At 67.5% G+C, this 24,161-nt stretch overlaps 3 protein-coding genes across 6 annotated transcripts in view; 1 reads left to right on the top strand and 2 right to left on the bottom strand.

The window, feature by feature from the left end:
• The window catches only part of SORT1 (sortilin 1), a 222,261-nt gene that overhangs the window by 74,462 nt on the left and 123,638 nt on the right, over positions 1–24,161 (top strand). The gene's annotated exons all lie outside the window — the stretch shown is intronic.
• Positions 3,675–10,670, bottom strand: CSF1 (colony stimulating factor 1). Of its 3 annotated transcripts, none has more exons than XM_062595001.1 (9): positions 10,609–10,670; positions 9,070–9,201; positions 7,433–7,495; positions 6,981–7,160; positions 6,699–6,891; positions 5,514–6,265; positions 4,984–5,039; positions 4,813–4,865; positions 3,675–4,667 (listed from the first exon to the last, which is right to left on the bottom strand). In XM_062595001.1, the coding sequence occupies exons 1-8, from the start codon at positions 10,627–10,629 to the stop codon at positions 4,814–4,816; spliced, it is 1,449 nt and encodes a 482-aa protein (XP_062450985.1). In that variant the 5' UTR covers positions 10,630–10,670; the 3' UTR covers positions 3,675–4,667; position 4,813. The 3 variants fall into 3 exon arrangements, with proteins under 3 accessions (XP_062450985.1, XP_062450986.1, XP_062450984.1); XM_062595002.1 differs by lacking the exon at positions 10,609–10,670 and adding an exon at positions 9,451–9,544; XM_062595000.1 differs by lacking the exon at positions 10,609–10,670 and having other exon boundaries at positions 9,070–9,544.
• On the bottom strand, positions 18,408–21,244 carry LOC134150902 (uncharacterized). Of its 2 annotated transcripts, XM_062595066.1 has the most exons (3): positions 20,790–21,244; positions 19,838–19,914; positions 18,408–19,112 (listed from the first exon to the last, which is right to left on the bottom strand). In XM_062595066.1, the coding sequence occupies exons 1-3, from the start codon at positions 21,181–21,183 to the stop codon at positions 18,528–18,530; spliced, it is 1,056 nt and encodes a 351-aa protein (XP_062451050.1). In that variant the 5' UTR covers positions 21,184–21,244; the 3' UTR covers positions 18,408–18,527. The 2 variants fall into 2 exon arrangements, with proteins under 2 accessions (XP_062451050.1, XP_062451051.1); XM_062595067.1 differs by having other exon boundaries at positions 18,408–20,704.

Genomic DNA, 24,161 nt, shown 5'->3' with positions numbered 1-24,161 from the left:
GCAGCCGCCTGGCAGTGAAGCCGCGCGGCGGCGCCGGGCAGTGGCGCGGCGGCGCCACCTGGCGGCGGGCGGCGGCGGGGCCGGGAGGCCGCGCCCGGGGCGGGGGGGGGGGGGGGGGGGGGGGGGGGGCCAGAGGGAGAGGCCAAAGGAGGAGAAAAGATGGGGAACAAACCGGGAAGAGGGATGCACAGGCAGGGAATGGGCGGCAGGCGCACGCGATCGCGGCGGCACGCGCGTGCAGGCTTGCACAGGGGGGCATGCACACCCACGCGCCCAGCAGCACACACGCACGGCCAGCGCACACAGCACTGCACACGCACGGGTGTGCACGCACACGCACGCACGGCCAGCGCACACTGCACTGCACACGCACGGGTGTGCACGCACATACACGCATGGCCAGCGCACACTGCACTGCACACGCACGGGGTGTGCACGCACACGCACGCACGGCCAGCGCACACAGCACTGCACACGCACAGGGTGTGCATGCACACACCCGCACAGACAGCACACACAGCACTGCACACGCACAGGGTGTGCATGCACACGCCTGCACGGGCAGTGCACACTGCACTGCACACGCATGGGGTGGGCACACACACACACACACACACGGCCAGCACACACAGCACTGCACACACACAGGGTGTGCACGTGCATGCACAGCCAGCGCACACAGCACTGCACACGCACGGTGTGTGCGCGCACACGCACACACGGCCAGCGCACACAGCATTGCACACACAGCACTGCACTCGCACGGGGTGGGCACGCACACGCATGCATGGCCAGCACACACAGCACCATGCACGCACAGGGTGCACGCACACAGCCAATGCACACAGCACTGTGCACACACAGGGTGGCACACACACACAACCAGTGCACACACAGCACACGGTGCACGCACACAGCCAATGCGCACAGCACTGTGCACACACAGGGTGCATGCACACACGCAACCACCGCACACAGCAGCATGCACACACAGCATGTAGGGTGCACGCACACAGCCAATGCGCACAGCACTGTGCATGCACAGGGTGCACGCACACAACCAATGCACACAGCAGCATGCTCGCATGCGGTGGCTATGGGGACATGACACACACTCAGCAACACACTCTTGCCACCCGACACGCGCCCTGTGTCATGCCTGCACAGTCACCCGCACACGCGCACTCCCCCGCAGTGCCACGTACAGGCAGCCGCACACTCGCCCCTGCCCGTCCCTGTGCAGCGCGCCCGCGGTGTGCACCCTCCTCACCCAATTCGGCGCGGCACGCGGACGCGCAGCAGCGCCGGGGCGCTTTGCAGGAAGCCGGCCCCGAAACCGCTGCCGAGATTGTCATCGGCGGCAACCAGGCGCTGCAGCTCTCCGAAACACCCCCGGGCTTGTCTGGTGTCAATTATGGAAAACGCACCAATTTGCTGCAAAACGTGTCCCTGGATCGCGGGAAAACTCCCTGGTTAGGATGCCCCTGGGCGCCCCTGGGTGCTGGCACGCCGCTTTGGGCCATTTCACCCTGCCCGTTGGTTTTGGGGTGAGAGTGACTCACTGCCGGCGCCGCGGTTGCAAACCCAGGCGGAAAGTCCCTCCTGCAGCCCCAAAGCCGGTGCCTGGGCCCCCCCCACCCCGGCCACACGGATCTGGGCTAGTCCCGGCCATGCACGGACAGCGTGAGAAACCCCAGCCCCGTTTTGGGGTGAGGAGAGCCGTTTCGGGGCGCGAGCTGCCTTCCTGCTCCGAGGGCCGAGATGGGGGATATTTGGGTTTGGGATTCTGGAAACAAGCCGGGCTGGAAAGCTTGGGAGCCACCCATGCCCTCCGGGCCGGGGGCCCCGGGGCGCCCGCGGGCTGAACCCGGCCGGCGTTTTTGCTTTCCCAGACTGGCGTTTGCATTCGTTCAAAATGCAAACAGGAAAAAAAAAAAAAAAATGGCAGCGTTTCGGTTAAAAAAGTCAAAACCCAAATCACTGTGTCTGCCCGCAAAAACGACACCAGTCCGGGCGAGCCGCAGGCAGCCAACCCCGAAAAGGGGGGGGGGGGAATAAAAAAGGGGGAAAAAAATCCCCTCCACCGGCATCCGCGCGGCTCCCTGTGAACCGGGGGCGAGCGGAGCCGGCCGGAGGGGGGGCCAGACCCGTTTGCCCCCGGCGGCCCCAGGCCCTTTTCCAGGACGCCTCTGCGCCGTCAGCAGTCTCCCCGGCCCTGCGGCGCTTGCGGCAGAGCCGGGGAAGCTTTCCCAGGACGGCCAGAGCTCGCGCCGGGCTTTTTCCTGCCCCCCCCCCCCATTCCAGCCCGGGCTCTTGCCGGAGCAGCGTCCCGGCCGGGAAGGTGCCACGGGCACCGGTGGCACCAGGGTGGCCAGGGGCGGGGGGGCGCCGAGCCCCTTGGCACCGGTGGGGAGGGGGGACGGGAGCAGGGCAGCTGGACCCCCGCGACACCGGCAAACCCCCGGGGGGGCTGGTGCCCCGAAACGGCCTCCCGGGACAGGCCAACTGGCACCGGAGCATCCCCAGGCCCCGGCAGTGGTGCTAATTAGCATCGGTGTTAACGACCTTCCTCACCACCATCACCCCCCCCAGCACCCGCTTGCACGCAGTGGCCCGGAGGCCCGTTGAGCCGCCCGGCTGCCTGCGGACGCGGTTCCCCCTGCACACACGAGGAATCGCCGCTCGGCCACAGGGAGCCGCTTTCCATGTGCCAGGAAGCCACCCCACCATCATTCCGCTCCAGAGTCAACACTCTCTCCAGATAGTACGAAAAGCCACTGTGCTGCCCGCTTCTCTTCCTCTGAGCTCTACCAAAGCACTCAGCTCCACTCACGGCCCCACCATTGCTCAGCTCCAGAGTTAACACCCTCTCCCGACCGCGTGAAAAGCCACTGGGCCACCCGCAGCCTCGGGCCGGCGCTGCCGGCCGGCCGGGCTTCCGAGGGTGCGGGCGCAGCCGGGGGGCCCGTGGGGCCGGCTCACCTGTCCCGGCTCGCCACCAGCGCCTGGACACCCCGGACGCCCGAGCGCTGGCGCTGACCCCAAACACCCCCCACCCTCCCCCCGAAACGACCATAGGGGCTGTGGCCCGGAGCCAGAGGGATATATATAGGTCCCACTTCCCTGGGAAGAGGAGCTGGGAAAGCCCCGGCTGGGGAGAGGAAGGGCTGGGCTGAGTCAGCGGCCGGCCGGAGCCGGCGGGATGCTTTCCTCGAGGAATCCTGCTTGTCAGCAAACACGGCCCCGGCCCCGCGCGGGGCCGCATCCTGCCCTGCCCGGGACCCCTTCCCCCCCCCCCCCCACTGCCGCAATCCCGGCTCCGGAGCCCGGCACCGCCGGAGCACGGGCGCAGCGGCGAAGCCCCCTTGCACCGGCACGGGGAGGGGGGGGAACCGCGGAGGGGAGGCAGACGGAAAAAGGGATTTAGCCTCCCTGCTCCGGAGCCGGCGGAAATAGCTCTTCAGGCTCTGCCTTTCCAAACCGGAGCAGCCCCAGGAAGCCTTGGGGAGAGCGGTGCCGGGCTCGGCTCGAAGCAGCTGCTTCCCTGCCCCCCCCCCCCGCCCTGTGCACCCATTTCGGGACCCTCGTGGCGTCCCCCAAGCCTGGGGGGGGGGGCAGGACGACCCGCACGCGCCGCACACGCCAAACCGGCTCCCTCATTACAAAGTGCTACACGTCCGCGTTTATTATTAATATTAAATATACAAGCTGTTTTCTATTTCTTTTTTAAATAGACTTTTTTTTAAAAAAAAATGTATAAAATAATTTGACTCCTCTTCATGTAAAAAAAAAAATAAAGGAAAAAAAATAAAGGGGAAAAAAAAAAAAAAGAAAGAACCCACAAAGAAGGCAAAATGAAACCGTCCCCAGCAAAGCGGGAGGCTCCGCCGGGGGCCGCGGGAACGCCGCCCCCGGCGCAAATCGCCGCCGAGCCCAGGGGCTCGCGCCCGCAGCCGGCCTGAGCCGCGCGGCCATAAATACGCATATCAAAATTAGTATTAATGCTTTCTTTTTAAAAAAGAAAGAAAAATTTGGTCTGTCCACGTATTCTCCGCTGTATATATATATATATATATTAAAAAAAAAAAAAAATCCTTCGAAACCCAAGAGCGGCGTGGGCCAAACTTCACATTCGGGGGCGGCCCGAGTCCTGCGCGGGCTCCGGGGCTGGCGCCTCCCGGCCTCGGCTCTTCCCGCCCGGAGCCGCCATCCAGCTCGGGTACCTGGCACCGCCGGGCGCCGGCGGGACGGACGCCCGGACGCCGCCGCGGGGCTTTAAATATTCACAGTGCGCGTGCGGTGCGTTGGGGCGGGGGGGGGCCAGAGAGCTCGTTCCCGCGGCGCCTCCGGAGCACCCCGGCCGTCTCCGCCGCCGCCGCCGAGCCCTTCGGAGCCGGCCCGACGTCTCCCGGCCGCCGGCGCCGTCCGCTTGTCCTTTCCCGCTAGGTTTGGGGGGGGTGCGGGGGCCGCTATTTGGGGGTTTTGGGGGGGGGTTGGTTTGGCTGGGTTATTTTGCTTGTTTTTTGCCTCCGGCCCCGCTGGTTTCTCTCGCCGCCGGCACGGGGCGAAGCGGGGCGAGCGGGCGAGCATCACCGCCGCCGCCGCCGCCGGGAGCGTCCGCCGGGCTCCGTGCGGCCCCCGAGCAGCTTCACGTCCCGCCTCGGACCCTGGGGAGAAACGCGGAGCGGGAGGCACTGAGCTCCGGCCGAGCGGATCCATGAAAACCCATCGGGGAAAATAAAGAACGGATTTTCCCCGCTCGCGAAAAACAAAAAAAAAAATCACCGTGCCAGCCCGGCGCGGCTTCCTCACCTCATAGCTCCGGCATCTCCAGCTCCGCGCCGTCCCGGGCTGCCCGCAGCGCCCTGCAGAGCGAAGCCGAGAGCAGCTTTAGGGAGCGGGGACGCCTCGGGGGGGGGGTCCCTCATCCTCCCCCCCCAAACCCTCCGCTCCGCCCCGGGGACGCGCCGCCTGCGAGCCCACCTTCTCTCCGGCTCCTCCGGGTCGCGCTCGCTCTCATCCAGCCGCCGCTCCAGCACCTGGAGGAGGGGAAGACGATGGAAGGGAAGAGGGATGAGGCGGGAGGAAGGCTCCGTGCGCGTGTGTGCGCCCCCCCCACACCCCCAGCCTCCTGCCCGAGGAGCCGCCGGCGCAGCCAGGACGGGGCCGCTGCTCCCACCCACAGCGGTCGAAGGCAGACTTGAGCCAGGGGCAGAAATTAATAATATTAATAATAATAATAGTAATAATAATAATAATGATGATGATAATGGTAATAATAATAACGAAAATAATAACAACATTGTTAATAAGAATATTATTAATATTAATCATACAATCCCCCAAGCGTCCCGCCACCCCGCTCGCCGGCCCGACCCCGCAAGCAGCCCCAAAGCCCCGGAGCCCAAGGGGGGCCCGGAGGCCGGGCAGGGGGAGGAAGCCGGGCCGGCGCCGCGGAGCTCGTCCCCCCCTTTTTTTTTCCTCTGCTCCCTGGGGGTCGAGGCGTCCCTTACCCTGCACTTGTACTTGTAGAAGAGCAGCCCGCCCACGGCCAGCAAGACGGCCACGACGCTGGCCGCCGCGACGTACGGCAGCGGCTGCCGGCGGCTCTCGGGGCTTTTTGGCTCCTTCCTGCGCTGCTCTGCGCTCGGAACAAAGCGGGAGTCAAGGCTGGGCCCGGCGCCCTGGGGCTCTCGCAGCAGCCGGCTCGGCTGCCAGCCCCCGCGCCGCCCGCCCGGCCGCTCCGGCGGCTCGGCCATCCTGGAGAAACGGAGCTGCGCGCCGGGCTCGGGCGTCTCCGCCGGCGAACGGGCCGAGGCGGCCGGCTCCGGGAGCACGGCGGCTCCGGGGCGCTCCGCCGGCGCTGCCCCCGCTTCGGTCGCCCGGGGACCCCTCCGCGCCGATCCCGCATCCCGGGGCGGGATGGAGACGTCCTCAGCCGCCAGCCCGACGGTCCCGGGCGGATCCGGAAGCGGTTCGGCGCCCACGCCTGGAGCTGGCCGCTGCGTGCCGCGAAGCGCCGGCACCGCCGCCGGCTCCCCCGGCCAGGCGCCCGCCGCCTCCTCGGTGCCCGAGCCGCCGTCCGTGCCGGCGGGCGGCTGAGCCGGGCCGCCGCTGGCTCCACCGGCGGGCGGGAGGCCGTAATGGGCTCGGGGGCGAGCGGCCGCCGCTAGCCGGCCCGCGGGGGTGCCGGCAGAGAGGGAGGGCTGGGTGGCGGAAGGGAGGGCTGGGGACAGGCCAGTGCCGTCAGGATCTGTCCCCACACCTGCAAGAAGCAGAGAGAAGAGAGGGCCGGCGGGTGAGCAACCTCCCGGAGCGGCGGGGAGCAGCTGGGGGCGAGCAGAGATGAGAGGCAGCAGCAAGCGGGGCTGGACGTGGGACAGAGGAGCCCCCCAAAAAAAAAGAGAAGGAAAAGGAAAACTAAGGCAGATGCCTCCAGGTGGGCTGATGGAGTTGCCTCCAGCCTTGCCGCTCGGCTCCCCTCGCCGGCCGGAGCCCCGTGCCTCCCGGGATGCTCGGCCCCTTCTCTGGGGCATCCGCGCCAGGGCGCCCAGCTTGCCCGCGCGCGGCCAGACGGGTGCCGGATGGGTGGAGAGACACCCGTCTCTCCACCAGAGACGCTGACGGAGAAGGGAGACGCGTGGCCGGGAAGCTGCATCATGCAGGCGTGGGGGGTTCGCCGGACGTGGACGTCTTACCTGGCGAGGAGGAGGAGGAAGGGGAGCTGCTTTGCTCGGGCTCTGGGCACCTCTTCCGATAGACGTGGCTGCAGTCCTTCGCGAAGGTCTCCTGGGTCTGCAGCAGCGCGTCGAGGTCGTGGAAGAACTGCTTCACCAGCGCCAGCATCTCGTAGGGGGACGTGGCGAACTCGCGGAAACACTTCTGCGAGAGCTGCGGGAAGAGCCGGGCGGGGGGCTCAGCGGCGCCTGGCTCGCCGTGCGCCCATCCTCGGGCTCCGAGGGGGCCGGGGGCACCCGTACCTCTCGCTCCTCGTCGTCCTCGTCCCGGATGCAGGGGTCCACGTTCTCGTCGATGCGCCTGTACATGCGACGCACCGTGCGCAGCTTCTTGGCGTTGGACGAGTTCTCCTTGAACTCCGTCTTCTCCAGGATCTCCCCCAGCAGGGGAAAGGCGGCTTTCACGTAGCAAATGGGGTCGTCCTGGCAGGGCAGAGACCCCCCCCCCCGACAACCATCACGAAACAGGGCACCGGCGGGGCCGAGGCAGCGCTGCCGCTCTCGGGAAACTGAGGCACGGAGCTGCGAAAGCGCCTGGGCCGAGCCCAAAGCTCCAGCAGCCCAGTGCAGCCGGGACAGGGCGCTCCGGGCCACCGCGTGCGTGCCGTCTCCCGCCAAGCAGGGGTAGGGGTGACAGGAAAAGGGAGATGGGGGCGGGGGGGGAGAGCTGCCCCCCAATACGGATGGCCACTCACCAGCTGCACCTTGTCGATGAAGGTGAAGGAGACCCTGCCCGGGTGCTGCATCTGGGTGTCCGCCTGCAAGGGCAAGCGGGGCGTCACGGCCGGGAAGGGGCGCTGGAGCCGGCACGGGTGCCCCCACCGAGCCCGGAGCCGAGCAGCCCCGGCCACACCGCGCCTCCAGCCCCTGCTTCCTCCTCCTCCTCCTCCTCCTCCTCCCCGCTGCGCAGACGCTTCCCAAAGGTGCAACCTGCAGCGGGCCGAGGCCCGGAGCTCCCGCTCGTTCCCCCCTCCCGGCGCGCATGCCGCCAGCACCGGGGACTCCCAGCCTCCCCTCCCAGGCCAACCCTCGTCTTCCTCCCGCCGCGCCGGTGCAGCCCAGCCCTGCGAACGGGAGAGAGCGGCTCTCCCGGCGCAGCCCCAAGCAGCACCCGCTCGCACCCTGCCGCCAGCGCGGGAGACTAAGGGACCGGCCTCCGCTTTTTGCTCCGGCCACGCACAACCTTGTTGTGGGGGGGGGGGGGGAAGAGCTTCCCGCTCCGCGGCCGAGACGCATCCGGCGTCGGTGCTTTGTGCGACACCGGGCTCCCGCGGACCCCCAGGTTTCCAAAGGCAGAAAAAAAGGAGAGAAGGGCGAAACCTCAGCCAAAAACAAAACCCACCCGGTCCCGAAGAAACCCCTCCTCCGAGGCCGGGAGCGCGACTGCATCCCAGAGCCGCGGCGGCCCGGAAACAATCGCTCCGTTATCCGGCGGGGCTGCGGTGAGGGCCGGTCCCCCCCCCCCCCCCCCCGTCCCCCCCGCACGGCCCCGCGCGGCGCCGGGGGGCGAGGGGGCTTGCAACCTCCGGGCGGGCAAACCGCAGCTTTCCTCCAAACCTGCGCCGTCCCCGTAACCCCCCCCCCATCACCACCACCCACCCACCCCGCAACGGGCGCCCGCTGCCGATCGCCGCCGGCGGGGCCGGAGCCGGGGCCGGGCGCTCGGCGCGGACTCGAAGTGCGCCAGCGCCGCCTCTCCGGCGGCCGCCCCCGCAGCCGAAGGGCGAGCGGCGCTGCGCGGCCTCCGCCGCAGTAAAAACAAATGTATATATATGTGTATATATATATATATATAAAAAATCCGTATGCATCCCTAGTTTCGCTTTCTCCCGCCGGCACCGGGACCGCAGGCGGGTAGCTCCCGCTCTCCGGGCGGATGCGAGCTCGCTGCCGGCCGGCCGGGCCGCGCCGCGGGAACCGGGGGTTTCCGCCGGGCCCGGCGGCGGGAGCCGCGGCCGAGCCGCGCGGGGCGAAGGCGCCCGCGGCCCCGGCCCCGCCGGCGCCCCTCGCCGCCCGCCCGCGGCCCCGGTGGCGGCGGTGGCGGTGGCCCAGCTTCCAGGCAAGCAGCTGGACTCAGGAATGCAGGCGGATTCCTCGCCGTTAACCCCTGCGTCGCCGCCGCGGCCGGCCCCGGCTCCCGGCCGTGCGTCCCCGCGGGCGCCCGCCGCCCCGTTTCTCCCGCTCCGGCCCCTCCGGCCGGCTGCCGTTTCTTCCTCCCCGCCGCGGCCTTCCTCCTCGCAAAAGGCCCGGCGCCGCGCCGGCCGGGGCACCCGCGGGCGCTCGGGCACCGGCGCCCGGGTGGGCGACGCTCCGCGGCGGCGCGGGCACTCACCAGCTCCTGCAGCTCGGCCAGGTGATCCTGGGTGATGATCTGCTGGCAGTAGCTGTTCTGCTCCGTCTCATGGATGCTGCAGACGAGGAGGAAGAGGAGGGACGAGAGCAGGGTGCAGCGGAGCAGGCACACCTGGGTGCGGGAGAGCAACGGGTCGCAGCATCCACCGCGCGAGTTAACCCCGCCGCCTCCCCCGCCCCGCCCCTCTCCCGATTTATTTAGTATTATTATAGTTATATTTTTTAAGGGGGGAGCGCCGGGGCAGCGGGGAATTCGCTGGGCCGAGGGCTGGTCCGCACAAGCCCGGACATGACTCTCGCCGGGACCCGGGCTCCAGCGGCGCCCCCGCTTTCCCCGCGCGGCGCTCCGCCGCTCCCGCACCATTTCTGCCTCTCCTGCAGTTTCTTCCTCCTCCTTCTCCTTCTCCTCCTCCTCCTCCTCCTCCCTAGCTCCTGGGAGCAATCGGACACGCTGACTCCCCATCCCGGCCGGAATCGTCTCCCCCTCCGCCGGATCCCCCCCCCCCCCGCCCCCAGCCTCCGGGGGGCTCTTTGCGGGCGGCAGCGCTGGCGTCGCCCCAAACTCCCCTCCCGCCCGCCGATCCCGGCGGAGCGCCCGGATCCCGGCGCGACCCCGGGGCCGAATCGCCCGGAGCCGGAGCGCGGGGTTAAAACCCTCCGGCGGGAGGATCCCGCGGCCGCGCTCTCCGCCGGCGCCGAGAGAGTCTCCTGGTGCCGGGCGGTTGGGGGTGGAGGTGGCGGTGGAGGGGGGGGAATTTCCCTTGGAGGGAGCCCAGAAATTCTCCCGTCTTGTGAAAGAGCAGATGCCGGCCGGGCCACCGCGGAGCGGCGGAGCCGCGGCCGGCTGCAGCCTCACCCCGCCGTGCCGCGCCGCGCCGCGCCGTGCCGTGCCGGCCGTGGGGGAGACGGCGCGCGGCACCCCTCCGGGTGCCCCGGGGGCCGGCGGGGTGCCTGCCCCCCAGCCCCACACCGGGTGTCCCCTATGCAGCGTGTCCCCTCCGTGCAGGCGGCCTGATGTCATCGTCGTCGTCCCCCCCACCGAGGGCCAGCTGCACCCATACCGGCTGCACTCCCCCCCCCCCCCAAGGCTGGGTGCCCCCTCCATGCTGGGTGCCTGACCCCCCTCCCCTACACTGGGTGCCCCCCCGATGCTCAGTGCTCCCTCCACCCTTACCGGGTGCCTGAGCCCCCAGGGCTAGGTGCCCCCCCACCTATGCTGACCCCCCCCCACACCAGTGCCTGTCCCCCCACCACCCTGGGTGCCCCCAGCAGCGGGTGCCCCCCACCCCCCCCACCCCGGCGGGAGGTCCGGAGCCGGGGGCACCGCGCTGCCAGCACAGGTGGGAGGGGGGAGGTTGGGGGGGGGGGGGGCTGCACCGAGGTGGCGGCGGCGGCAGCGGGGGGGGGGGAGGGGGGGGACACGGCCGGACCCCCGCGGCGGCCCCGGTGGCGGCGGGCGTGCGCGGGCAGCGACGCCGGCAGCGGGCGAGGGGCAGCGCGGCGGAGCGGGGCGCCGTACCTCGGCTCCGGAGCGGGCCATGGGGGCTGCCGGGGCGCCGTGCGGACGGGGCGGCGAGCGGGGCCGGGCTGAGCCGCCGCTGCCGCCGCGCTGCCCTTTATAGCGCCGCGGCAGCATGTGGTTTATGAGAAAGGGCTGGCGGCGGGCCAGGCCCCGCGCGGCCCCGCTCGCCGCCGAGCCGCTCGCCTCGGCTCCGGCCGGCTCACTTTCGCTCCGTTCGGCACGGCTCGGATCGGCCCGGATTAGTTCAGAGCGGATCAGCACAGCTCGCGGCGGCTGCTCCGGGTCTGACTGCGCTCAGCTCCGCTCGGCTCAGCTCCGCTTGGCTCGGCTCAACCTGAATTCGGCTCGGCTTGGTTCAGTTCGGTTCGGCTCGGCGGGCGCGTGGCACTCGCAGCGCACACGCGCGTGTGTGCGTGCACACCTCTGGCTCCTCGCACCCCGCACACATGCACGCACGGACGCACGGCATGTGCAGCCGCGCACGCACGTCCATGGGCACGCGTGTGCACATGTACCCTGCCTGCGCACATGCATGTACAGGTGTGCACAGCGCCGTGCACGCACACACCGCCGTGCACACTCCGCCACGTGCACGTACGCCGTGCACGTGCACACCCACAGGTGTACGTGCGCATACACGCACCCCATGCACATGCACATGGGTGCACGCGTCCACGTGCGTTCCCCACGTGCCTGCACACCCATGTAGGTCCGTTCCCGCACATATACACACCCGTGCGCACGAGCGTGCGCACGCACGCGGTTACCCCACGCGGGCACGGAGGCAGTGGAAAGCGCACGCGCTTACCTACGCGAGCACACACCCGTGCACACGCGTGCACGCACACCTCCTCCCTGCACGCCGGTGCAGAGGCGTGCATGGCTGCGTTAGCCATCCAGGCCCAGCTCTTTTCCTTAAAAAAAAAAATAATAAATAAAATCCCTTTTGCCCTGGAAGCAGCGCCGCTCGCCGGGGACGCCGCCGGCCGCTGGGGCTGGCTGCTGCGCCGAGCCTCCGCCGCAAGCTGCGGCCGCAGCCCCTCGCAGCTGCTTTAGCCGCAGTGTCTCAAACGCATTTTGGCACTGCAAAATGCGAAGCAACTTTGTACCTTAATCCTAAATCCGTACCAGGAGTTGTCCTGCAGAAAAAATCTTGCGCTGGTTTAATAACTTTCCTCTTCGCAGCACGTGCCCCGTTCCTAGCAGCCAAAGGGCTGCTCCTGCCGGTAAACGGGCCTGCGCTCCGTGAACCCCCGCGGTCTGCAATCCACCGCGGCAAAAATGCCCTCGAGCAGCATTCCTGCAGCGCGGGGGGCTGCAGGAGCGGCCGGGCCGGGCGGCGCGCAGGGCGCTGCGGTTGCGGCCGCGCCGCGGCTCGCTCGGCCGGACGGCGGGCGCGCTCGGGAGGAGTGCGGCGAGGCGGCCTCGGGGCCTGCCGGCCGGCCCGGGATGGCGCTATCCGGGTAACAGGGCTAACCGGAAAACTCGGGGCGTTCCTGCAGCGGCTGCTTCGGGCTCCCATGGCCGCTTCGCCGATGCTGGGCAGGGCTGTGAGCGGAGAGCGGGCACAGCCGGGAGGCGCGCGTGTACATCCCTGGGCACGCGTGTGCGTGAATGCCTCCGTGTGTGCGTGCAATCATCCGTGCATGTGTGCAAACATCCGTGCGTGCAAACATCCATGCGTGCACGAACAGCTCTGTTCGCGGGGGGCGTGCGTGAACGGCTCCACGTTCGCGCGTGTGCAGGAATGGATCTGTGCGCACGGGCGTGCGTGCAAGGATGCGCGCGGGCGCGGGCGGATTTGGTCGAGCGAGCGTGCGTGAGCGGACGCGCGCGTGCATGAGAGGCTCCACGTGTGCGCCAGCAGCTCCGTGTGCACACGGGGGCTCGCGCGGCTCGGGGAGCCCGGCTCGTTTGCCATGGCATGGGAGACGGGGCGGGGGGGGGGGATCATTTGCCACCCGAAGGGAGACAGAAGTGCCGCCGGCGTTACACGGCGCTTGCATGATGCAACGAGCCGCGTTTCCGTGCCGTTTCTCTGCTTTCGGAGGTTTTCCTGTTTGCTGTTCGCTCGGAGGCAGCCAGTTTCCTCGCAAAGCAGCCGTCGCCCGAATGGGGAAGCGGCGAGCGGAGCCGGCTGCCGGGCCGGTGACGGCCGCCGCGGCCGAGCGGGTGCCTGCCTGGGGGGACGCGGGCGCACACGGGTGGCCCTCGCCCCCTGCGCCTGGCTGAATGGCAACAACGGAGGGGGAAGGATGCCGGGGTTCGAAACAGCTTGCACCCCCCCCCCAAAAAAAACCTTTCCCCTGTGCCCAGCACTGCCCCGAGCTTTATGCACATTTTCCACTGGAGCCGCGGCAGGATGAGCTGTCCTCGGAGGGTGGCCGGCGGCAGGGCGCCGGGGCGAGCACCCGCGGGTGACGCGGGGCCGCGGGGTGACTCACGGGGCCCCGCGCGGGGCCCCTTTCCCGTGGCTGCCCCAGCCACGCTCCCCGCTTATCTCCAGCGCGCTCGAGCCCCCCTCCCGCCTGCAAGCAACCGGAAAAGTGTCACGGCCGAGAGTCACGGGACGGTTGTCGCCGCGCCGCCGGGAGCACGCGCGCGCCGGCCAGCGGCCGGCCCTTCGCCTTCGGCAGCCGAGCGGCTTTTCCTCTCCTCCCCCCCCCTCCCCAAACCTGCCGAAATCCCTGAGTCATGGGGCCAAAATAGAAACAGCCTCCGGAGCGTTTTGGCCTCCGGAGTGTTTTGGCCTCCGGAGTGGTTCGGCCCCGGGAGCGGTTCGGTCCCTCTTCCCCGCCCTCCGCACGGAGCTGGGGTTTGGGGGCAGGGGGAGCAGGAGTAGCACTGGCACAGCGGTGGCAGCTCTTAGCGATGCCAAATTTAGAGGTGCCGGGAGCGAGGGGGGGGGTGGGATTTGGAAAGGCGGCTGGTGGGAGCCACCTTCCCGTCCCGAAAACCCGGCCTCGGGCTCACCCCGAAAACCCGGCCTCGGGCTCGCCGCGCCACAGAGAAAGTGATTTCCGGCAGGAAAGTGCTGCGCGCTCTTAATCAGCTGCTTCACCAGTGATTCACCGGCGGCACGGGAGATCCTCGCCCGGCGGCTCGGGCTCTGCTTCGCGCTCCGCTCTGCCCTTCCCAAACGAGCAGAGGGCAGATTCATTCCCCCCTCCAAGCCGGGATGCCGGCGGCCCCCGGGGCAGAGCAGCGGGGCCCCCGGGGTGGAGGCGGGCGCCGAGGCTCCCGGCTGGAAATCCCCATGGGAAGGCTCCTGAGCCGGCCCGGTTTCCACCCTGCCGGAGCCGGGGCGCCTCTGGCCGCGACAGTGACACCTCCAGGCTCTTTCCCCTCCGCTTTCCACCACTCTATTCCCAGCTTTTCCCCCCCTCCCATAGCTGGGATTTCCACCTCCAGGGCTGCAAGCTGGAGAACTCCCCTCTCCCGCCCCCCGGCATCCCTGTCTTTGGGATCCGACGGCTGCCGGAGCGGGAGAAGCGGCAAACAGAGGAGCTGTTTGTCCTCCCCGCCGGGGCCGGTTGTTTATCCGCAGCCAGAGCCGTTTACATCAGCGACTGGTCGCGCTCTGAGAGTCAGGTGTCCGCGGGCCGCCCGAGGGACGGACGGACGGGCGGACGGGCGGATGCAGTCATCCGTTGCTCGACGCATCTCCCCCCCACCCCATTGCAACATGGTGTGAAAGATTGCAAAAAAAAAAAAAAATAATAATAATAATAATAACACCCGCCACGCGCGCGGCGAGCGCGCCCGGCCTCGGCCGGCGCCGGCTCCTCGGCCCGGCTCAGCCTCCCCCCGCGCCGCGGCGCCGTGCCCCTCCGCCAAGAGCGTTGTATCATCGCCGGCCCGGGGAAAACAACCTTCGGCCGCAGGAAAACACAGGCTGATGCATCTTGGCCCGCGGCGCTGCGCCTCCGCCCATGCTCGTGGCGCGGGGAGCCGCGGCGGACGGTGCCGGACCGGGGGGGGTAGAGTGTGGGGGGGACACACTGCCGGGGATCCCCCCCCCCGCTGCCATCCTTGCACCCCGATAGCAATCCGGGTCGGGGGGCGGAGAGGCGCTGCTGCCGGGGACCCTGGGCACCGGCGAGGGACGGTGCTGAGCCCGCTGCGGCGCTCAGCACTGCTCGGCTCGCGCCTTCTCCAGGTTCGGAGCTGTTAAAATCCGCGTCCTCGCTCAAGCGCTGCCGCCCAGCCCGGAGCAGAGGGGACGACGGCGCTTGTCCCCTCCGGCATTCCCGGCCCCAAACCCTTCCCGGGCCCGGGCTCGGCTCGGCTCGGCTCGGCTCGGCCGAGCAGCAGCTAAACCACATCTGGCTCTGATTTTCCGTCCCCAAGCCGCGGCGCGGAGCCGCTGCCCTGGGAAAGCCCGCGGGCCGCGGGGCCGAGGAGCCCGGCCAAGCGCCGCCGCGAGCGGCGCCCGGCGGGGCGGCTGCGCGGAGCTGGAAGCGCGTCCGGAAGCCCGGGCTCTCCATGACCTCACCGCCACGCGCCCCCGGCATAGGAAGGAGGAGAGGAAACGCAGGTTTATTTAAAAATAACCTTTCGCCCCGGCTTTTCCTGGGGGAGTCAGCGCGGCTCCGCCGGCCGCGAGGGCGAGTGGAGCAGGGGTACCCCCCGCCCCGGCCACGACCTGCTCCCGTGGGTGCAGGGGTGGTTGGGATGGGGCTGGGGGGGTGGGGGACAGCAGCGGCCGTTTTCCGCACGTGTCGTGGCCTCCGCTCCGGAGCCGGGATTCGGGTCCCGCGGGAAAGGCGGGATTCAGCGAGGAGCGGTGGGGCCGGGCAGGCGCGAGAGCGGCGGCTCGAGCCAGTGCCGCGATCGCCAAGCCGAGCAGTGAGCGCACGGAGGGAAATTCCAGTGCGGAGAAGGAAAACCAAACAGCAAAAAAAAAAAAAAAAAAAAAAAAAAAAGGAAAAAAAGAAAATAACTTTCCCCATGAGCACGAAGCAGCCTGGGGACAGGAATGGGGATGGGACACCAGCACCCCGAGCGAGTTTATGCCGGGGCTGGAGCCGGCAACCGGCGGTTTTTCCGCGGTCGCAGGTTAATCCGCCAGCGCCGCGGAGCAGCGGGCCGCCAGCCAGCGGCAGGTTCAGCTGGCAGAGCCAAAACCGCGCTCGGCGCCTCCACCGATGCTCCCGCTCCCGGGAGCTGCCGCCAGAGCCCGGCTCCAGCCCCGAACCCAGAACCTGCTCCGAGCCCCTGGCTGGGCTCTGCGGGGCTCCCAGCCCCTTAGTGCCCCCAAAGAGCCCCAAAACAGAGAATTGCCCCTGCTAAAAAGGGATGGGGAGAGGTGGGGAGACGATGGGAGAGGACAGGACAGGAGGAGACATGATGGGAGAGGGTGGGAGATGATGGGAGAGGATAGAAGATGATGGGAGAGAGTGGGAGATGAGATGATGGGACAGGATGAGAGCTGATGGGAGACCATGGGAGATGGTGGGAGAGGGTGGGAGGTGATGGGACAGGATGAGAGCCGATGGGAGACCATGGGAGATGGTGGGAGAGGGTGGGAGGTGATGGGACAGGATGAGAGCTGATGGGAGACCATGGGAGATGATGGGAGCCCGACATCCTCCTCTTCATCACCCCCAGCAACCCTCTGCCGAGCCGGGGAGGCAAATTTACCCTCCGCCACCCCAGGGTCACCCGCCGGCAGCCGGTGCCCAGCAGAGCCCAGCGTCACCCGGTGCTGAGCACCGGCCGAGCGCTTCTGCCCCCTCCCTGGAAAAGCCAAGCGGCGCCGAGTGGTGCTCAGCGCCTGCGGCGTCCCAGCCCCGGCCCCGCGTGGGCCGGCTCCGGCCGGGGGTGCTGGGCAGGCTGGCGGGGGATTTCCGCCGGCGGAGCACCGGTGCGGCGGGGGGTGGGGGGATGAACTCAGCCTCCCCGGCGTGGGCGACGCGCCTGCTCGTCGCCTTCCCGCCGCCTCGGGGACGGGCTCGTGCCAGCGGCAGGAGCGATGCCGCCTGGGCGCAGCGCCCCGGGCTGCCCGGACGCCTGGGCCCCGTGCCCGGCTCTGCTGGGGCAGGTGGCTGCAGTTCACGGCACCGGGGCGGCCAGATCGGCGATCCGGGGCTGCAGCTCACCCCGCCCGGGGGAAGGTTGCAGCTTTGGGGCCGTTTCCTTCAGTTTTCGCACATTCCAGCGAGGCTTCGCTGCTGAGTCACGCTTGGCCGGCGGAGGGGACCGGAGCCGAGGAGAAGGGATCTGCCCACTGCCTCGTTCCCTCCCTCCCCAGCTTTGGCAGCCGGCCGGGGCCAGCAACTCGCCGGCTGCAGTGGTCAACGGGGAGGAGGAACTCGCCGAAACTGCTCCCAGGAGGAAAAGCAAGCGCTCGGCATGTCAGAGCCCACTGGCCACCCAAACAGCCCGGGCCACCCTCGCCCCCAGGGCACCCTCACCCCGAGCATCCTCCTCCCCAGGGCACCCTCGCCCCCAGGGCACCCTCACCCTGAGCATCCTCCTCCCCAGGGCACCCTCACCCCCAAGGCACCCTCGCCCCGAGCATCCTCCTCCTCAGGCCACCCTCGCCCCCAGGGCATCCTCGCCCTGGGCATCCTCCTCCTCAGGCCACCCTTGCCCCCAGGGCACCCTCGCCCCGAGCATCCTCCTCCTCAGGCCACCCTTGCCCCGAGCATCCTCCTCCTCAGGCCACCCTTGCCCCCAGGGCACCCTCGCCCCGAGCATCCTCCTCCTCAGGCCACCCTCGCCTCCAGGGCATCCTCACCCTGAGCATCCTCCTCCTCGGGCCACCCTTGCCCCCAGGGCACCCTCGCCCCGAGCATCCTCCTCCTCAGGCCACCCTCACCCCCAGGGCATCCTCACTCTGAGCATCCTCCTCCCCAGGGCACCCTCACCCCCAGGGCATCCTCACCCCGAGCATCCTCCTCCTCAGGCCACCCTCGCCCCAAGGCATCCTCACCCCGAGCATCCTCCTCCCCAGGGCACCCTCACCCCCAGGGCATCCTCACCCCGAGCATCCTCCTCCTCAGGCCACCCTCACCCCCAGGGCACCCTCGTCCCGAGCATCCTCCTCTCTAAGCCACCCTCGTCCCCAGAGCACCCTTGCCCTGAGCGTCCTCCTCCCCAGGACACCCTCGCCTCCAGGGCACCCTCACTCTGAGCATCCTCCTTCCCAGGGCACCCTCACCCCCAGGGCACCCTCACCCTGAGCATCCTCCTCCCCAGGGCACCCTCGCCCCGGAGCACCCTCGGCCTGGAGGATCCTGCTCCCTGGCGCACCCACACCCTGGAGCACCCGTGCCCCAGGTGTCCCCTCTCCAGTCCCATCAGCACCACGGAAAAGTCTTGCTTCAGCAGCCCGGCGGGGTGCTGGGCACATCTGTGATTTGGGGCAAATCTCTGGGGTTTTGGGGCCGGGCTACTTCCCCCCCCACACAACCCCCCTTCCCAGCGAGCCCCACGATGGACAAGCAAGCCGCGGCCTCCGCTGCTGGGGGGAGGCCGCATCCTGCCCTCCCAGCGTGCGCCCGGCTCCTGGCCTGGCGCTGTGTTTTCCAAGCCAAAAACCAGCTGCGGTTTGGATGAAAAGAGGAAATTTTTCCTTTTCCTCCACCGGAGGAACGAGAGCGGCGCGAGGCGAAGCGGCTCCGCGTCCCGGGCGGCCCCGCACACCAGCTGCTTCACTCGCTTCCCTGCTCCCCCGCGAGAGCTTTTATGTAGCCGACACAAAGTCCCTGCGAAAAACGACATTTCGGGGACCCCTTTTATTCCCGTTTCCTCCCGGCCATGGCCCGGGATGAGTCAGAAATCCGAAGCCGTAATAATAAAAAAGGAAAGCGAAGGAGGGGGGAGCGGCAGAGGCCCCCCGCGCCTCCAGATTTGTGCCTCGCCGGCCACGCGGCGGCTCCTACCAGAGCCTAATTAATTAATTAACGCTATCAACAGCCCTCGGGGTCGGAGGCGCTCAGCGGCGCCGCTCCATCCCTCCTCCAGCTTGGTGAAGACATCGCATCCCGAGCACCTTGCTCCAGCCCTACTGGCTGCTCGAGCCCCCGCACGTGAGGAATCTCATAGGGAATAACGGTTTTCCAGGTTCTTGGAGAAACCATCCCGGTTTGCTTTTCCTTCACCTTGTCTTCAACGCGAGCTATGTCCATCAGCGTCGCAGCCACTGGAGACCTCCGAGCTTGGGAAGAATCCAGTTCCGTTAGATTTGTCCTCAACATGCTACTTGTAGATAGCAAGAGACATGGAGAGATGCCAAAAAAAAAAAAAAAAAAAAGGAAAAAAAAAAGAAAAAAAAAAGGAGGAGGGAGTATCCAAGTCCTCGGAGATTTGGAGACTCTTCTCCAAAAGCTTACGCAGAACGTTTTTAGGACGTCCTTCAGCCACTTGTAGGTTGGCAGATGGTCACAGCTACTCCCAAAATCTGAGCACGGTTCTCCCCCAGTGTTCAGCAGAAAGCGTGTGGGGATGAAAAAAACGAGGAGAGATGACTTGTTTTCATTCTCTGGCCAACTTCCCTGGAAGCCAAACAATAGGAAAGGTCAAACATTTTCCATACTAAGTATTTCTTGATAGAATGCTATTTTCTGGCAGAAAATATTTGTCTTTCAAGGAAAACCAGCCACTTGTGTCCATTCAGCTGCTCCGTGTCCCAGTAACCCCTGACTGTTCCAGTCCAGAAGTGACACTGGGTGATTCGCTGCTGCGATGTGCTGGCCCGTGTTTCCACCTGGCCTCCATCTCCCATCCCAAGCTGTGATTCGTGGCCACCTCGGGATGGGAGGGTGTCGGGACACAGTGGAGATCCCATCTGACAGGTGGAAACACAGGCAAGAAGATCGCTGGGAGCTAGAACTCCCACGAAACATCGTAGCCGCGTTTCCGCCTGAAAAGAGTTGGGATTTGGGCCAAAAGGTCTCCGTGCTCGTATTCCTCCTCCCATCTCCTTCTGCTACTTCTGCACCTTTTTGCAACCAGCTTCTACCTCCTGCCCCAAGGATGAATCGGGCCCAAGAGACCTTCCGCTGAAGGCACATCCAATGCTGCCTGAGGGTCAACTTCCCCCGCGTCCCGCTCCGGCGATACCCTGAGAACCACCTCACGGGGGCTTTCCTCAGCCTAGCCCGAGCCGTTTCTCAAAGCTGATGCTATCTGGGTGCCTTTCACAATTTCCTCCTTTCCTTCTTGGTCAAGTGTCACCGTGAGACACACCGGAAACGGGTGATCTCCAGGCGTCACGCACCGGGCAGCAGGTCAGGGTGGCCGCTCCACGCTGGGGGAAATGGGAGCTGGTGGCTCTCGGAGGCCTGGAGCTACGTCCTGCTGACCATGAGGCAACGTGAGTTTTGACTCAGACGAGCAAGTCACCGTCCTGCAGGTTCCCCTATTCTTTTTTGGAAGCCAAGCTCTTATCACAGCCCGACATGACGTTGCCCAGCCGCGGGCGGGTGAGCCGGGCGAAGCCTTTTTTGGCCATATCTCCTGTCCCCTGACCAGCTCATGATCATATGCTCCCATCCGTGGGGGCCAGATGCTTGTGTGTCTCCCTTATTCATCTCCTTAATCACTCGCTTGAGCTCCTGGGAAGACCACGAGCGAGGAACCGCGCTTTCTTAGGAAACACCCGGAGCTCACGGCGGTGACGTTGGCCCCTGCTCAATAGATCAGGGCACATCCGACGTGTAGGTGGCACCAGCTGGCGGTGGCACCAGGTTCAGGCGTCCCTGGGGCATGGAGGAGGTGTGGAGCTGGCCGGCCCAGGCCCCGCCGTGGGGTGGGCACACTGTGATGACATTAGTCACCCGCCGCCGCTCATCACCGGTGAGCCCTGCGCCCCGCGGCCCGGTTTGCCCAACGGCCCGGTTTGCCCAGTGCCGGGGCTCGTGCCATTTCCTTCCGACGGTTTGGCCCGGTTTGTTGCATGGCAAAAGCCTTCTAGGATGTTGCTGGAGGGATTTAGGAAAGACGAGGGATGGGAAAGCCTCGGAGAACTCCTGCGGCTGCTCAGAGGAGCCGGGACGTGGTGGCAGATCGGGCCTGGGGAACGGGTGCCGGCAGGACAGACGCCCGTGGAGCACCCCTAGGTTCAGGGTGGACGATTCGGCTGCACCTTTTGGGTGACACCAAGATGGTGACACCAAAGCCTGGGCCACCTCCATTCCCCTCCCCCCCCCAAGATGGGTGCTTGGTCCTACCGAGGCAGCCAGGCTTCGATGGATGGATGGACGGACAGATGGACGGGTGGATTGGAAGCCCTGCAAAGCCGTGAGCCACACGGATCGGCATTCGGAGGTGGCTGCTCCCATTTCTCTTGAGCAAGGAGAGAAAACATGTGGGGTGGCAACGGCCAACGGGGACATGGGGAAAGGCTGGGGACAAGTGGGGGGGCTCAACCGAGCATCCCTCCACCTCTCCCCCAAATGCATCCCGGCCGAGCCGCGGTGCGGGAAGCAGCTGCCGCTCTTTGCCGGTGGGGACATCAGACCTAGCGTCACCATCCCGGCTGCTGGCGCCAGCCGCTGGGTTCCCGCGGAGGGCGGGAGGATTTTTTTTATTATTATTATTTCTGGGCATCGCCAAGAGGAACATCCTGACCCCACGGGCCGTGCCAAGGACCGCGCCGTTCCTCCGGGCCGGGGACGAAGGCGGTTTCCCAGCCCTCAAGGGGTTAACGTGGTCCCGCGCGCGTCCCCGCTCCCCGGCAATTAGGCGGCAGGTCCGGGGGAAACCGCGGGCCCGCGGTGTGCCTCGCGCTTCGCCTCGGTGACGTGGGGCCGGATCCGGGCGGGCGGCCGGCGAGCCTGGGGACACGCTGGCGGTTGGCACCGCTGGCCAGAGCCCAGAGCCGCTGCCGCTTTCCGGCACCGCGGTCCCCGGCGCGGCCTCTCCCGGGGCACCTGGCCGGGAGCGATGTGTCACCGGTGCTTCCAGGAACCGGCCGTGGGCACTGCGGCCCCCAGCACCGACCCCCCCCCCCCAAAAAAATGGGCCTGATCCTGCCCAGAGCTGAGCCGGAGTCGGGCATCACCCAGCTCCGCTTGCAAAATGCAACCAGGCTCAGGGGATGGTGGCTGGGGAAGATGCAGTTTTGCTCCGGGAAGCAGAGCTGCCTTTTGGGAACAAACCCCGCTATTTTTGCTCATGTCGACATCGGTGATTTCTAACCCCCTCCCGCGAGAAGCAGCAAAATGCCTCAACCACCCTGAAAAGGGGAGGAAAAGCCCCCCAACCGGCCCCCATCCCCCACGCCGGCGCCGGCTCCTGCTTGTCTGTTCGCTTGGCGAAAACCAGCCCCCGGGTTTTGCTCCAAATCCTGCTTGTTTGGGTTGCTTGGAAACGCCGTTTTCTCCTTGCAAACTCAGCGCCGGGGCCGCGCTGCCGGGAGGAGACGCGGCCGGTGCCGAGCGCTGCCCGCGGCTCCCGCCCCCGGCCTCGGGCCGCGGGTTCGAGTCCCGCCGCCGGCAGACGCGGTCTGTGCCCCCCCCCCCCCCCCCGTCCCAATCAAGTCCTGCCTTTAAACAGGGATCCAGCAAGAGGGGGAAAAGCCTCTGATTCCATGTATGGCTCTTTGCAAGGTTGTCTGTAGCCCCCGGGGCTTTCTGAAGTCCCGGGGAAGGGCTACAGGGCAGGGACAACTCGCGCTGGGGGACACGCACACGGAGGTCGGCGTCCCCAGCCAGGCACCAACTGCTCAGCCAAGCCGTGGGGAGGTGGGAATTGGGGGGGAGGAGGGGCAAAAAAATGCAGAATATGCATTTTTCCAAGGTTTGGGCCCTGCTGGCGAAACGTTTCAGCAGCCGCAGCAATGCCCAGTAGGGTGACTGGGAGCACTGGGTGGTGGGGGGGGTGGGCAAAGCCAAGCGCTCCTCGGCCTCCCCCCCGCTGCAAAATCAGAGCCCTCGGGCAGCGGTAAACAGGGCGGGCGCGCGCCGGGAGGCCGGCTTTGGCAGCCCGGCGGCCCCGGCCAGCGCCGCGAGCCAGCGGCAGATGTTCAGGCGGGAGCACCCCACCCTGCGCTCGCTCCCGGCCTCCGCCAAGGTCTCACGAGCGAGGTGGGGCGGGGGGGGGGGAGAAAAAGCGGAAAAAAAAAAGAAAAAAAGGCAAAAGACTGAGAAAACAAAGGTGAATTCCTCTGTCCTGGCATCGCCCGCGGCTGCCCACCGCCACTGCACCGGTGGGGAAACTGAGGCACGGCTCAGCCGGCTCTACCCGCACTGGGGCGAGGAGGGGGGGGTGAAGCGGGTGCTGGGCCCCCGCCAGGGTCACAGCTCGGTGCTCGGCCCCATTTGGGGCTTGGGAGGGGGCAAATGCAGCTGGGGGTGTGTGTGGGGGGGTCTCTCTCCGGCATCCACCATGGTGCTGGAGAAGCTCGACGCGGAGGGGTTTTTTCGCTGGAGGTGGTTTAGCGGGGGGGGGCGGTTGGAAACATCCTCTAAACAAAGCAAACCAAACTCCAGCAATGAAATAATCCCTAAATAAATAGCCAGGGCCTGCACGACGGCCTCCCCGCCCTGCCCACGCCGCCACCGCCGCCGCCGCCGTTAACCCGTCCCCGGCCGAGGGCTGCGGAGCCGCCGTGCCGCAGCCTGGTTAATAAGTGCCCAACGGGGCGCCCGGTCTGCGGCCGCCGCCGCGGGGACTTTGCATCCTGCCAGCTGGCTTCAGTGGCTTGCAAAGGGCCCAGGCATCCGGGAGCTTGAAGGCTCGGGGCAGGCAGAAACCCCGGGAAGCTGTTGCAGGGAGGCTGTGGGACACCAGTTCCTCCCCCCCACCTCCACTGCAGCTCCCAGTAAAGGGCGCTGGGCAGGGAAAGGGCAGGTGCTGCGGTGGCAGAGCTGCCCGGCAGAGCCCAGCGCCGGCCCGGGGGCCCTGGGTGAGCCGGGGACCCACTCGGGGACCCTTCCAAACCACCTGCCAGACCTACACCCCCCCCAACCCAGGCGAGGAGGGAGGGAAGGGGTCCTGAGACCCCCAGACTGCTCCCCAAACCTCTCCCCATCCCCCCAGACAGGGTGCGGAGGGAAGAGAGACCCCCCAACACTGCCTTGCATGGGGGTAAAATATAAAAAGGGGCCAAGTTTGGACTGAAGGGGGCTGAGACCCCCCCCTCCCGCTTGGCACTGTTAGGGTGGCGATCGCAACCCCCAGGTAGCCCCCAGGCCTCCTGCCCACTTGTGTCCCCCCCCCACCAAGTATCACTCGTGTGTCCCCAGCGCCGAGGAGCCCAGCGGTGCCCGCAGGACCCCGGCCCGGCCCCAGCCACATCGGGGGCCCCGCACATCTGGGGGAGAGGGGAGGGGGTCGCACAGCTGGGGAGCCGCACAGCTGGGCAAGGGGGGGTGACGCGGGGACATGCTGCCCCCTGGTGGCCACCGGCGGGGTCCGCCCCCCCTCCCGAGGTGGGGGGGAAACTGAGGCACGAAGCCTAACACCCCCCCCCCAACCACCACCCCGTCGCTCCCTGGGGGAGCTACTGCAGCCCCCCAGCACCCGGCCCAGGACGCCTGGGCCCCTCTGCGCACTGGGTGCCGGGTGGCAGGATGAGGACCCAAACGGGGGGGGGCGGA

Source organism: Rhea pennata, chromosome 25 (assembly GCF_028389875.1).
Source record: "Rhea pennata isolate bPtePen1 chromosome 25, bPtePen1.pri, whole genome shotgun sequence".
Lineage (NCBI taxonomy): Eukaryota > Metazoa > Chordata > Aves > Rheiformes > Rheidae > Rhea > Rhea pennata.
Note: the sequence above shows the minus strand (reverse complement) of the source record. Positions and strands in the feature narration are given on the sequence as shown.

Bases quoted from the DNA above. Each gene is read 5' to 3' on its own strand.
- LOC134150902 (XM_062595066.1), bottom strand. From the start codon at position 21,183: ATGTTCCTCTTGGCGATGCCCAGAAATAATAATAATAAAAAAAATCCT. The intron at 19,915-20,789 runs GTAGGACCAAGC...CATGGTCAGCAG, and splicing joins ATCGAAGCCTGGCTGCCTCG to GACGTAGCTCCAGGCCTCCG. The intron at 19,113-19,837 runs GTGCGTGACGCC...TTTGGCTTCCAG, and splicing joins CCACCCTGACCTGCTGCCCG to GGAAGTTGGCCAGAGAATGA.
- CSF1 (XM_062595000.1), bottom strand. From the start codon at position 9,453: ATGGTGCGGGAGCGGCGGAGCGCCGCGCGGGGAAAGCGGGGGCGCCGC. The intron at 7,161-7,432 runs GTGAGTGGCCAT...CTGCCCTGCCAG, and splicing joins TCATCGACAAGGTGCAGCTG to GACGACCCCATTTGCTACGT. The intron at 6,266-6,698 runs GTAAGACGTCCA...TGCTTCTTGCAG, and splicing joins TTCCTCCTCCTCCTCGCCAG to GTGTGGGGACAGATCCTGAC.